We start from the raw sequence: 13565 nt of genomic DNA, 5'->3' as shown, positions 1-13565 counted from the left end.
CCATGTGAAATAAAATGATAGAGAAACTCTTTTTCTATAGTCCAAGTTGTGGTTTAAATTTTGAAATTATCCATGAGTGAAATAATTCTCCTAATTGATTAGGCCAATCGATTATTGACTTCTAATAATCAATTGTTCAAGGCATAAATGGAAGGTTTTGATATTTAACCATTACCAATCATTAAGAGACAATCTTAATTGATTTTAGAATCAACCTAGTGAATATAATTGATTAGGTTATTAGGTCTAAATGATTATTCAGTTTGAAATAGTCTTCCAATTATCAAACATTCCCCTAATTAGATGGCTAGGCCATAAAAATATTTTGGCTAAACTACCTCCAAGATCCTTTAACTTATTTAATTGTAACAAGTTAGTCCTTAATGTTTTTTTCGCTACACGTGGGTCCTTTATGTTAACTAACGCCTGCACTGTTGACCTTTTTATGCTTTATTTTGTTCTATTAATTTTATTTTAACTTCTAGCATTCATATTATATGCTTGGAGGGACTCATCCTTTCCCTGAATGATGGCTTCTAGCGACGTCTCTGATTTCGGGTGGCGACGAGAGGCCATGAAATGTCTGGACAAGGTTCTCCCCAACTGTCTCCAGGACTTGATGGACCCGTCGGGGAGATTCTTATACCAGGCCATATCCCCTTTCCTCAAAGTGGTGACTTGTATTTTATCGTGCCCCAAACGCCACGGTAATCGAGCAGAGCCTCGATATTTTCTATATGCTCGTCAGGGTCGGTGGTATTGTCATATGTGTCCAAATCGGGAGGATTCTCCAGTCCCTTGAGAAGTCTGGCCGCCGTGATATCAACATGTCACGGGTCTCGAGGCTCGTCATCGTTGTTGAAATTGGGAGAGTGGGCGGGAGACCCACGATGTCTGCGGTCTCGTCGAGGAGACTGACTTCTTGAACGATCTTTGGGAGGTGTTCGTCGAGTCTCTGCCCGGGGATTTTCTCTACATATCTTGGACGCCGGAGAGAGCTGATTGTGGCGGGGAGAGTTAAAGTCATGCTTCTTGACCACTGGGACCTCTGGTTCTCCTCGGTTTAAACGACATTCTCTTGGCCGTGGAGAGGGGCTTCGAGACCGTCCTCGGTGTCTCTGCTGGGGAGACCTTGACGGGCGTGTTCCTTCTAACGCCCCGATCCTTTCGTTTTGTAAGAGGATCAAGGAGTTAGTCTTATTGATGGCTTTGAACAAGACCGCGAGCATGGGATCGACATTGATCGGGATGGGATCTTAGAAGATTCAGGCACGCTTTTTTAGATCTTTTTGGTATTGCCAGGGTTGGCGTGGAGGGCGCCAAGATCGCGAGCATCATCTGAGGATGGAGATGCAGTGTCACCGTCCCGTTTCTGAGGGATTACGTCCTCTAAGAAAGGGTTGGCGGGGTCGAGGTCGAATTTACGCTCGGGATATATGACGGCGGTATGAACATTGCGGTCATCGTTGAGATTGGCCATAATGTGATTGTTGAAGATTGCTTTGGTTTTCTAATGTTGAGGAGGAAAAGACGGGGAGAGCAAATGTTTCCCACAGACGTCGCCACTGATCTGGAAGGCGATCAGAACCTAAAAGTGGGCCAGCGTTTCCAATGATCAAGTAAGTAAGAGCACAGATACGTTTCAGTGTTTCAAGGGCTTGGCCATTGGTCCGCGTTTTGGGCTGGATCGTGGATCTAGGAGTATGTTTAGGAATCCTGGGAGGCTTCCCGAAACTAGCCGTTGGTCGGGCAGAAATGTATCCTTGGTCGACAAGAATGTCCAGCGAGCAAGAGGTCGTCTGTCCTCGACGGAGGGGAAGAGGAACTGCCTAGCAGTAGGCGAGGGATAAGCCAGGTCGAGGGCTGCGACGATATGATGTCCTCGAACTTAATGGAGGAGTGTCCTCGATATAGGGGCAGACAGAAAGGGGTTTCCTTTGCCCTTATGTGATTGGGCCAAAGTCATTGGGCCGCCCTAAAGTCAGAAACAGATTGGATCATTCCTAACCATCTGACCATACCAGTCTAGAACAGTATCTAATTAGCAAATCAATCTCAATATATAATTAAAAGATTAGTGCTACGATTTAGTTGGGTCTTACGGTTAGGATACTCTTTATATATATATATATATATATATATATATATATATATATATATATATATATATATATATATATATATATATATATATATATATATATATATATATATATATATATATATATATATATATATATATATATATATATATATATATATATATATATATATATATAGGAGCATATCAAGTGAGAGCATTTTTAAATGAGAGATGAGAGGAAGAAATATCAACCATTAGATTCATCAAGAGAGAGAAATTAATAACCTCATTAATGTATTAACATTCTCTCTCTTGATGAATCCAATGGTTGATATTTCTTCCTCTCATGCTCTCATTTAAAAATGCTCTCACTTGATATGCTCCATATATATATATATATATATATATATATATATATATATATATATATATATATATATATATATATATATATATATATATATATATATATATATATATATAATGATATACACAAGGCAAAATATTCTCTTACTAGTGATCAATTATTTAGTTCTTGAATTTCCAAAAGCAATATGTCAATCTCAAATATTTTGTTTGCATTAAACTATTCATTTTAGAATGGATGGTTCGTTAGCTTATTTATCCATGTCAAGCTGTATAGAAACAATAGTACACACATAACTTCTTTTAATTTTTTTCTTGAGCAAACACATTAACCTTCTTATTGTTTTCAGTATTTCAGTGTGTATGTGAAATCTACAAGTCACCAAAATTGAAGTTAATGCCACACATAAATGATAAGAATAAGCACATACAATATTAATATCTACATTCAAAGAATACATATGTAACAAACATAACTTTATCATATACATAAATGCTTAACATAGTACAAAATTGTAAATCGAATGTAATTGAAGTGAAAAAAACAGTATACAAATTGTTATAATTATTCATTATTCATATCAAGCTGCTGCTGCATCTGCATCACGATCGGTAAAGAAAGAACCACTACTACATCTTCTGACTCTAAAAGAAAATATTGATGGTGATGATGAGTTACCCTTGGAAGAAGAAACCAAAGGAATGCTCAACCGACGACACTGCACAACCGGTGGATTAAACCGTCCACTCTTAAAGAAGCTTCCAAACTTAGCTCTAATTCGAACATCCAAATCAACAGCCAAATCATTGTAAACCCCGAGCCGCGTCTCTTCCCTATACTCATCGAGTTGTTTACGTCCTAGATTAATCACACGGTTCCCTTTGAACTCTATAGGTCCAAGATATGTTGTATTCTTGTGTCCTTGATCAAAGGGTGCCAAACTCACATAACTGAATTCATTGTCTTTGTACCAAGCAATCGCGGTGATTCTTCGGTAATAGACTATGATGTTGTTGTTAGGGTTTCTTGCTGTGATGTTGACTTTGAAGTTGTAGTATAAGTTGTTGTTTGTGAGGTTGAACTCGGTGAGAGTAGCGTCGGTTATGTGGAATTTCACGCTTGAGGGAGAGATTACTATCAAGAAGATGATTGAGGTGGTTATGAGTAAGAATATTAGGGCGTAGATTGTGCAATAGAGGCACAAAAACCAGTGTCTGAAACACATATTTGTGAGGTTTGAGTTTTGGGTTGTTGATGAATATGTGTTTGTGTGTGTTTTAAAGTTTCTGAGTTGTTGTGTTTTGGGGTGTAGCGTGTTGTTTTTTATTTGCTAGGTGATTTCGTAGCAATATAGTAGAGTTTTCGGAGAGAATATAGAAGAGCGTTTACTTTTGGAAACTAATGATGGAAGAAATATTCAATGGCTTGAGTAACAAGAATCTATGAGATAAGTTTATAGAATACTTAGATTTGAAGAAAAGAACGTGTGAGAGAGAGACAGAGGAAATAAAATATAGTAACACTTGTAGTAACAAAAGAATTTCTTCATATATGAAAGGAAAAGGTAAAGAGACAGAAAGGTTTAGTATGTCATGTATGCCAAGTATTTTTGGACATTGTATATTAGTATAATAATATATTGGAGAGTTGTGGGATAAACGTCTAGGTCCTAAAAGAAAACACAACAACCAACTACAAGAATACAAAACACCAATAAAGGGGGTCAAAAATCAAAAGAACAAATAGTAGGCATACAATAATCCAACCAGACAAAACTAGATCTCCCCGATCCAAGAACACGTGTAACAGCAACGAAGCTAAAAGACACAACAAACAGAAATGAGAAATGCTAGCAACACTCTCTTTTCAACACTCTCTCCAACACTCACTTTCTTATTGGTTGAAACATGTGTGGGTCCTACCACTTTATGTGGGATCCATTTCTGAAATGAGGGACCCACACATATTTCAACCAATAAAAAAGTGAGTGTTGGAGAGATTGTTGAAAAGAGAGTGTTGCTAGCACTCCTCAACCGAAATTCACGAATTAATATATCATTTCTAAGCCAAAATAGTGCTCATGTCTTTCACATCTTTAGGTGTCATTGAAGAATAAAAAAAACTATCATTTTGAGTTTTCTAAATCAAAAAAACTATATCTTTCTTTCGCTTTTAATTGATGTGAGATGATTCATACTTGAACTCAAAAATTTCTCTCACAAGTAAACTATCCACGTCACTAGCATTGACCCATGCTAGATCTCATTATGGATCTTCCGCTAAGTTTAACCTAGACTTTAATACTATTTGTTAGAAATTTGACCGTCAAGACTTTAATACCACTTATTTGAGAAGTTTGAGAAGCGTGGAGAGTGAATAGACTAAGCATTAACACTACATTTTTAATTAAAATTTTACGAGTAAGTGTGAAATTATGATCTCAAAATTTTTTATGGATCTTGAACGTTTAGTCCATTGATATTAACCACGATTCCTATATTCTCTGACAATTACTTAATTTTTAATTATTTTTATGTTAAAAATTGTAAAAAGAAATTCTTGTATAAATGAAAAAAAGATAAATTAAGAAAATTTCTTTAGCCACCTCCCTATGGGGGTCACCCCCAGCGAAAATCCCAAAATACCCCTGCTTCGGAAATGAACTTCCGAAGCGCTTTTTTTTAAAAAAAAAATTCCATAATTCGGAAGTTCATCTCCGAAAACACCTCAGGGGGTGTCTTCGGAGATGAACTTCCGAAAACACCTCATGGGTGAATTCGGAAGTTTATTTCCGAATTATGCAGAAACTGTGTTTTTTTTATGTTATTTCTTAAACAGTCTCGCATTTTAATTAAACGCAAACGCCAAATAAAATAAGCAACAGATAAACAGAAAATACTAATACGATAAATAAAATCCAAATAATATATACAAGCCGAACCAAATAGTAATAGTGTGCGCAATATACAATCCGAAAACAAAAAATAAATAAACCCGACCACTACTGGGTGTGCCTAACCCTCTCACCCTGAGCCCTCCTCTACCGCCTATACCCCGCCGCACGGCCCGCATCAGTGACGATCGCCTCCATCACGGCGACTGCATCTGGACCGCCCTGAAGAACGACACCCCGATCCAAGGCGTCCCGCCCAAGCATCTCTATCCGCTGGCAGATCGGCAGGAGATCAATGGCGTGGTCATCCTCGGCCTGCTGGTTCTCCAGGATCTCCTCATGTGCTGGCCTAGGAGCGCCGGGAACGTCGGGTCTCAGTAGAGGATGGGACACCCGGTAGAACCATGTGACGTACCCCTCCTCACTGTGCCAGTCCTGTGTGACCCGAGTGAGACGGTACTCCTGCGGTACCACATGATGCTGCCAGTCCTCCCATATGGCAGTGAGCTGCACTCGGGTCACTGTGTCGGGAGCTGCCTCAAAGGGTGACCTGGGTATCCGCTGCACGAATCCGAACTGACGCATGCACCGCTCAGGGAGATACCGGACCATGATGCCGGTCCCGCATGCCAACCAGCCTGAATATAGAGCAATGCCGTCAAAGGGGACAATCTGAGCGTAGTCGACGAACGGCCTCCAAGTGATGTGTTGAATGCAGTATAGGGCAAGCAACAAAAAAGATTTGGAAATATTGATCCGGGAATTATCGTCCTCAGAGATGGAGAGATGCCATTCAACAGTTTCTATGGTTTCGAACTTTGGATTGAATGAGCAAAAAGTAAACAAAGATATAGACAAGAAAAGAATAAACACATTCTTAGAAGAGAAATAACTTATCAGGAATGTAAATATATTCACTCTTCACAAACATACACTTACCAACCCGTTATACTCAACCTACGATACTCATCTATGTCATCACGTATTTCTCACATAAGCGTCCATCTCTGGAGCACAAACGAGATCATCTCACAACTAAGGTTATCTCTAACGCGAAGTCACGAGAACATTCGTGTTCTCGCGTCGGCGATCTCTCGCGTGCCGCTCAAACACAAAAGCATTAAGAACAGATACAAATAGTGAATGCTAGCTCTAAATCTATCTCTAGAGTTCAGAACCAACAGATTATCATCCTAGATAAGGATTCAAGAAGTTTATCTCTAAAGCACCCCAAATCCCCAGCATAGAGCAAAAATCCAAGATAACATCAACACAGATTTGTAAAGCAATTTAAATATAACATTATAATCGGTAAATATACATAAGATTCAAGTAAATATACAAACAAAACCAACCAAAGAGAAATACACAAAGAAGAAGAGAAATGAACCGAAGATCTCCCGGTTTGTCAGCTCCGTTCGACGCTCAATCCACCCCCGATCATCCTTATGCAACCTCCGAAGTTGTTTTCTAAGCCAATTCTACTCTAAGAATGAAATTGATGGTGTTGGGACTCAAAAATATCCAAACCATGACCTAAAAATGTGATTTTGGCCCCTTTTAACGAGCTGCTGTCTTAGCAGGTCCGCTTAGCGGACCCCCTCCGCTCAGCGGACTCAAAATTGCATCCAGACTCTGATTTGCTCCGCTGGAGCTCCGCTCAGCGGACCCCCTCCGCTTAGCGGAGTCTGCTAAAAATCAGATTTTGTTTTCGCCATAACTCGAGAACCGTAACTCCGAATTGCGCCCGGTTCGAAGCGTTGGAAAGCTTATTCAATGCTCTATCCAATAATGAATGAATGGAAACCAAAATGATGATTTTGGTCATCCTTATTTTGAGTCTTTGGAAGTCCGCTTGACGGTGGCTAAGCGGGCTTTCACCAAAATTGCGAAATCGAAGCCGTGCCTTTGACACTTTATTCCTCAAGGCTCCAATAAGCATGAATACCTATAAAAACAAAGGAAAAACTATCAAATGGTATAAAAGTATATGAAAATACAATTATTCACAAAGTATACGTATTTATACACAAAACGGAGAATTATTCAAACGGTATTAACAAAAGTATCGATAAGTGCCACTATTTACATACACAAAATAAGTACATTTTGGCACTTATCAAACTCTCCCCAACTTGAAACTTTGTTTGTCCTCAAACAATGTCAAATAAATCAAAGAATCAAAAGTAATAAACCAAAGAATTGTGAATCAACAAGTTTTGAAAACCAAAAACAAATGTATGGCTCAACACAAAAACGTATAAACAAAGTAAATACTTACCACTATACTACAACGACAACATGTAAACGAAACGAATCCTAAGCACAAAAAGCATACAAAACATTCTAACACAATACATGCTCACATCATGAATCACACCTAGCAAAATTTCATCAATGGATGAAGAACACACAAAGGTGGAGGACTTTTAACACTCATCCAACAATCTTGCAAACAAAAGATTAAATTATGCATTCATCCAAAAATCACATTGAAGATATAAAAGCAAGAATCACAAGGGCTTTTCAAGGTTGTAATGTGGCTTGGTTAATAAACAAGGGATAAGTCCTAAGGCTAATCGAAACAAAAACTTGCCTAAACCTAAGGGAGTGATCAATCCACCAAAGATTCAAACAACAAAATCTCGATTAAACTTCTTCCTTAAACACAAGTTTCTCAAACCAATCACAATACTTATTAGCACAATTATTAGCTTCTCTTTTCTTTTTGTTTTTCAAAACTTTTTCATTTTTTTTTCTTTCTTTTTCTTTTCTTTTCTTTTCACATTTTTTTTCTTTTCTTTTCAATTTCATAGCAACAACCAAATAAGTACACAACCATTTCTCTCCCCAACTTGAATTCAACCACATCATCATGTGAATACTCCCTACTTTTTAAGGCAAGGTAAAAATTCATACCAAAAATCATGGTTGAGGGTTCAAGAAAACAAAGAATCAATCATCCATGCAAAAATGACAACTAAACACTCAAAGATAAGCATTTAGCAAAAACAACATGGACATTGACAAAAAGGCTCAAAAGGGTTAACAAATGATCACACACTCACAAGGTGAATTGACTATTTGGTTATGGTGGTTGTGCTCAAAATGAAACAAAATGCCTTGATCCTTTTCATGCTTTCATAAAATCAACATAAACAAAAGATTAAGCATAATAAAATCCAGTTAAAACAAAGATTGTGGCCTCCAGCATATATGAACAATGGAAAGCTTCCTCACATTTATGGTTTGGGAACTAAAGTGATTCAATCAACAAGCAAGTAATGCAAAAGAATGAATGGTATGGTAATTGTACAAATGAAAAGTTTCCTAAACATGCTATGCTATAGAAAGCGATAAGTGAGTACCTTGAATGATACACTTCAAAAACAATATCCTACCATACATCCGCAAGTTGAAACACTCAAGCTTTGGAAAATCACCTCAAAAATCTTCGAATTACCGAACCAAAAATTGAGTACAAACAACCAATTAAAGAATTAGAAAAATAGAACTAGTATCTATAACTACTTAGCCTTGGTGAAAGTGGGAAAAGGAGTGAACCAAGTGGAATGGGAACCCCACTGGTACAGAGCAGAAAAACAAAATTCTGCTATGCTCGCTTAGCGGAGCTGAGCTCGCTTAGTGGGCACATCAGAACTCAGAAAAATCAGAATTGCACCAGCTGTTTCAATCACTCGCCACTTCACCTAAATTCCTCTTAAACATAAAAATAAACAAAACTTTACAACCGTTGGGGTGCCTCCCAACAAGCGCTTGTTTTACGTCGTTAGCTCGACACCTTTATTGTTTTGGTGTTTGGAAAGTAGCTTTTTCTCGTCATGCCATGGTGACGTCTCACCGCATAAACCTAAAGAAAGTGTCCTAACCAACCACTCAATAAATGTTACGGGTACAAATATATACAACGATTATACGAACATAAAAGAAAACGCAAGTATACACTTATGTACACAAACCAACACATATGCACAAGTATGAAACACAAACAACTATTATCATATAAAAAGAGAAAAGTTAGTGAATGTTGGATTCACAAGTTGAAAAGTGACGATTTGTTATTAAAGAGCTCATCCGAGATCAACATGTTTCACCAACATTCACCAATAAAAGTATACTTATATGTAACATATACAAGTAAACTTATATGGTGAACATAAACAAGTAAACATGTACAAGTAAATATATACATGTGAAACTATACAATATATACGTTATATACAAAGCTCAAAACCATGAAAGCTATTGCGATGCAATCATAACCATCCCCGGCAACGGCGCCATTTTGTTGAATGTAGTATAGGGCAAGCAACAAAAAAGATTTGGAAATATTGATCCGGGAATTATCGTCCTCAGAGATGGAGAGATGCCATTCAACAGTTTCTATGGTTTCGAACTTTGGATTGAATGAGCAAAAAGTAAACAAAGATATAGACAAGAAAATAATAAACACATTCTTAGAAGAGAAATAACTTATCAGGAATGTAAATATATTCACTCTTCACAAACATACACTTACCAACCCGTTATACTCAACCTACGATACTCATCTATGTCATCACGTATTTCTCACATAAGCGTCCATCTCTGGAGCACAAACGAGATCATCTCACAACTAAGGTTATCTCTAACGCGAAGTCACGAGAACATTCGTGTTCTCGCGTAGGCGATCTCTCGCGCGCCGCTCAAACACGAAAGCATTAAGTACAGATACCCACAGTGAATGCTAGCTCTAAATCTATCTCTAGAGTTCAGAACCAACAGATTATCATCCTAGATAAGGATTCAAGAAGTTTATCTCTAAAGCACCCCAAATCCCCAGCATAGAGCAAAAATCCAGAACAACATCAACACAGATTTGTAAAGCAAGTTAAACATAACATTATAATCGGTAAATATACATAAGATTCAAGTAAATATACAAACAAACCCAACCAAAGAGAAATACACAAAGAAGAAGAGAAATGAACCGAAGATCTCCCGGTTTGTCAGCTCCGTTCGACGCTCAATCCACCCCCGATCATCCTTATGCAACCTCCGAAGTTGTTTTCTAAGCCAATTCTACTCTAAGAATGAAGTTGATGGTGTTGGGACTCAAAAATACCCAACCCATAACCTAAAAATGTGATTTTGGCCCCTTTTAACGAGCAACTGTCTTAGCAGGTCCGCTTAGCGGACCCCCTCCGCTCAGCGGACTCAAAATTGCATCCAGACTCTGATTTGCTCCGCTGGAGCTCCGCTCAGCTGACCCCCTCCGCTTAGCGGAGTCTGCTAAAAATCAGATTTTGTTTTCGCCATAACTCGAGAACCGTAACTCCGAATTGCGCCCGGTTCGAAGCGTTGGAAAGCTTATTCAATGCTCTATCCAATAATGAATGAATGGAAACCAAAATGATGATTTTGGTCATCCTTATTTTGAGTCTTTGGAAGTCCGCTTGACGGTGGCTAAGCGGGCTTTCACCAAAATTGCGAAATCGAAGCCGTGCCTTTGACACTTTATTCCTCAAGGCTCCAATAAGCATGAATACCTATAAAAACAAAGGAAAAACTATCAAATGGTATAAAAGTATATGAAAATATAATTATTCACAAAGTATACGTATTTATACACAAAACGGGGAATTATTCAAACGGTATTAACAAAAGTATCGATAAGTGCCACTATTTACATACACAAAATAAGTACATTTTGGCACTTATCATGATGTCGTCGTGCATCGTGCGGTCCAAGTACAGACAGTATGGTCCCACCGCATCGTTCCCCCTCTGGAGAGCGTATCTGGCGGCCCTGGGCATGGCGTCCACGTACGCAGGATCGATGTGAAAGCCGTGGATGCGGGAGAAGTAGGAAATGATCCAGCTCTGAAACAGAAACACGATAATGTATTAAAAATAAATACGAAACATAAATAAATAAATAAATACGATAATGTGTTAAAATAAAACGTACCATAAGCAGTGTGCAGGATCCGACCAACTGCCTCGTCCTCCAGTTGGGGGCCTCATTCAGCTTCTGGTAGAGGTATGCCAGAGTAGCTGCCCCCCAGTTCCACTGGTGAACGGTATCCAGGTCCATGAAGTAGCGGAGGTAGGTCACGTCGACGTACCTGGCACTCTTGTTCACAAAGCATGCAGCGCCTACCACATGCATGTACCAGCACCGGAGAGCGCAGCCGCGGTGATAGTGTGTGAACAGCTCGTCACCCGCATCCTCGGATTCGGCCGCCGACACCAAGTGGTGCTCGAAATAGGCGCTCAGTGTGGTGAACCGGATATGAGGCCCAGAAGTCGTGGCGCACTCAAAGTGAGCAACCTCGTGCTCCATGCCCAAATAGAGCGTCATCCACTCAATGGCCTCGACCCTCTGGATCTTGGAGTGGTGCAACAGCGGCCCCCTAATCGGCAGGTGGAGAAGACACTGCACGTCGTGCAAAGTGATCGTCATCTCCCCAACCGGCAAGTGGAAAGAGGACGTCTCCTTGTGCCAGCGCTCCACAAATGCCCCCTGCATGCCGGTGCTGATGGTGGTGTACCCCGTCATGCAGAGCCCGCTGAGCTCTGAACCTCGCACATGGTCGTTAAACCACTCAGCTGCTGGTTTAAACAGACCGAAAATCTTGCGGGCGTGGTTGACCATTTTCAGCGGCTCTCTCTCCTGTTACAAAAAAAAACAAATAAGCGACATATATTAAATAAGCGGACATATATTAAATAAGCGACAAATAAACGGTTAGATTATAAAAAATGGTGACAAATAAACGGTTAAATTAAAAAAATACCTCTCCCTCCTAGATCCGCCGAGCGACGTGATCGTGGTAGTGAATCAGCACGGAAGTGTCAAAGGGCCCTCCCGGATAGCCATCCTCCTGCTCGTGCTCCTCCCCGGCTGGAGGGTCAACATCCGGTACACCCTCCTGCTCGTGGTATGGCACTGGCACCTCCTCCTCCTCCTCTCGCTGGCGGGAAGAAGATACCCGAGCCAGCCGACTCCTAGATCCTGAAGCAGATGTACCCTCTCCCACGTCCACGGGAACTCGCAGACGGCGTCCCCGGCCCTGCCCCCGTCCCTCAGTCGACGCCAGCTGCGCCGCCGCCCGCTCGCGTCTAGCCGAAGCAGTCTGAGACTCTCTCCCCTGTCTGATGCGTGTTGGTTGGTTGCCTGACATGTTCCTGTAAACAATTGAAATCGATTAATATGCGAGACAAAAGAAGAAACAAAAAAAATTGAACTTCTGATACAGTTCGGAAGTTCATTTCCGAAAACTGGGATGGAGGTGTTTTCAAAAATGAACATCCGAAACACCCCTGCGCAGACCTTCAATACAGCCTCCAATGGCAGACCCAAAAAACCTAAACCAAAACTACTTTTATGCCTACTAAACATCCTAATATCAGTACTAACTTATCTTAATGTGATTTTTTCAGTTTCTAAACACCCTATTAGAGTTTATTCAAATAGATCTAAAACTTGAAAAAACAATGTAGAACTTACCAATTAGTGTTTGATGATGAGTTTGGAAGAAGACTTGGGAATGCTCTTTGATCTTACACTTGATTTTGGCAGAAAATTTGAAGAGGGGTTGAGTATTAAGTTGATTTAGGGTAAATGAATTGGGGGAGGGGGCTGTTTTGCTAAATCTGCAAAACGCGCAGTATTTCGGAAGTTCATTTCCGAAATGGTGTTTTCGGAAATGAACTTCCGAAATAAGACAATTTTTTCAAAAAAAAAGGCGCTTTCGGAGATGCATCTCCGAAAACGCATTTTTCTTGCATTTCGGAAATGAACTTCCGAAGTCATGGGTAGTTTGGATTTTTCACCAGAGGTGGACTAGAAGGTTGGGAGGTCTATAGAGAAATTTCCTAAATTAAATTAGGGAACATGTATTTTTTTAATACTAATTAAAAAGTAATGTTCACTCGTGGGTTTTCGACTTCAATAATAGTGGGATTTTCTACTTCATTAATAGTAGGGTTTTCTACTTCTAGTAACATTAAGCACCTCTAGTCTTTTAATATCCATTAACAAATTATTTGTTGAGATGAATTCAAGCCTCTGGTAGCTTAGAATTCGGTAGGTAGTTGGTTATGAATAGCTAATTCATAGTTATTTATAGTTAGTTTCCAACTTTAAAAAGTTTGTATAAAGTAATTATTTGATGTGTAAGCTAATTCATATATTATTCCGTTCTTATTCACTTAAT

General features: G+C 39.4%; 1 protein-coding gene across 1 annotated transcript; it reads right to left on the bottom strand.

The window, feature by feature from the left end:
* Nucleotides 1–2805: 2805 nt before the first annotated feature.
* LOC131598771 (NDR1/HIN1-like protein 10) lies at nt 2806–3886 on the bottom strand. Its single transcript, XM_058871343.1, has one exon. The coding sequence runs from the start codon at nt 3673–3675 to the stop codon at nt 3031–3033; it is 645 nt and encodes a 214-aa protein (XP_058727326.1). The 5' UTR covers nt 3676–3886; the 3' UTR covers nt 2806–3030.
* Nucleotides 3887–13565: the final 9679 nt, after the last annotated feature.

This window comes from Vicia villosa, linkage group LG4 (genome assembly GCF_029867415.1).
Source record: "Vicia villosa cultivar HV-30 ecotype Madison, WI linkage group LG4, Vvil1.0, whole genome shotgun sequence".
In the NCBI taxonomy this organism is placed as follows: Eukaryota; Viridiplantae; Streptophyta; class Magnoliopsida; order Fabales; family Fabaceae; genus Vicia; species Vicia villosa.
The sequence above is the reverse complement of the archived record's forward strand: the minus strand, read 5'-3'. Positions and strand labels throughout refer to the sequence as shown.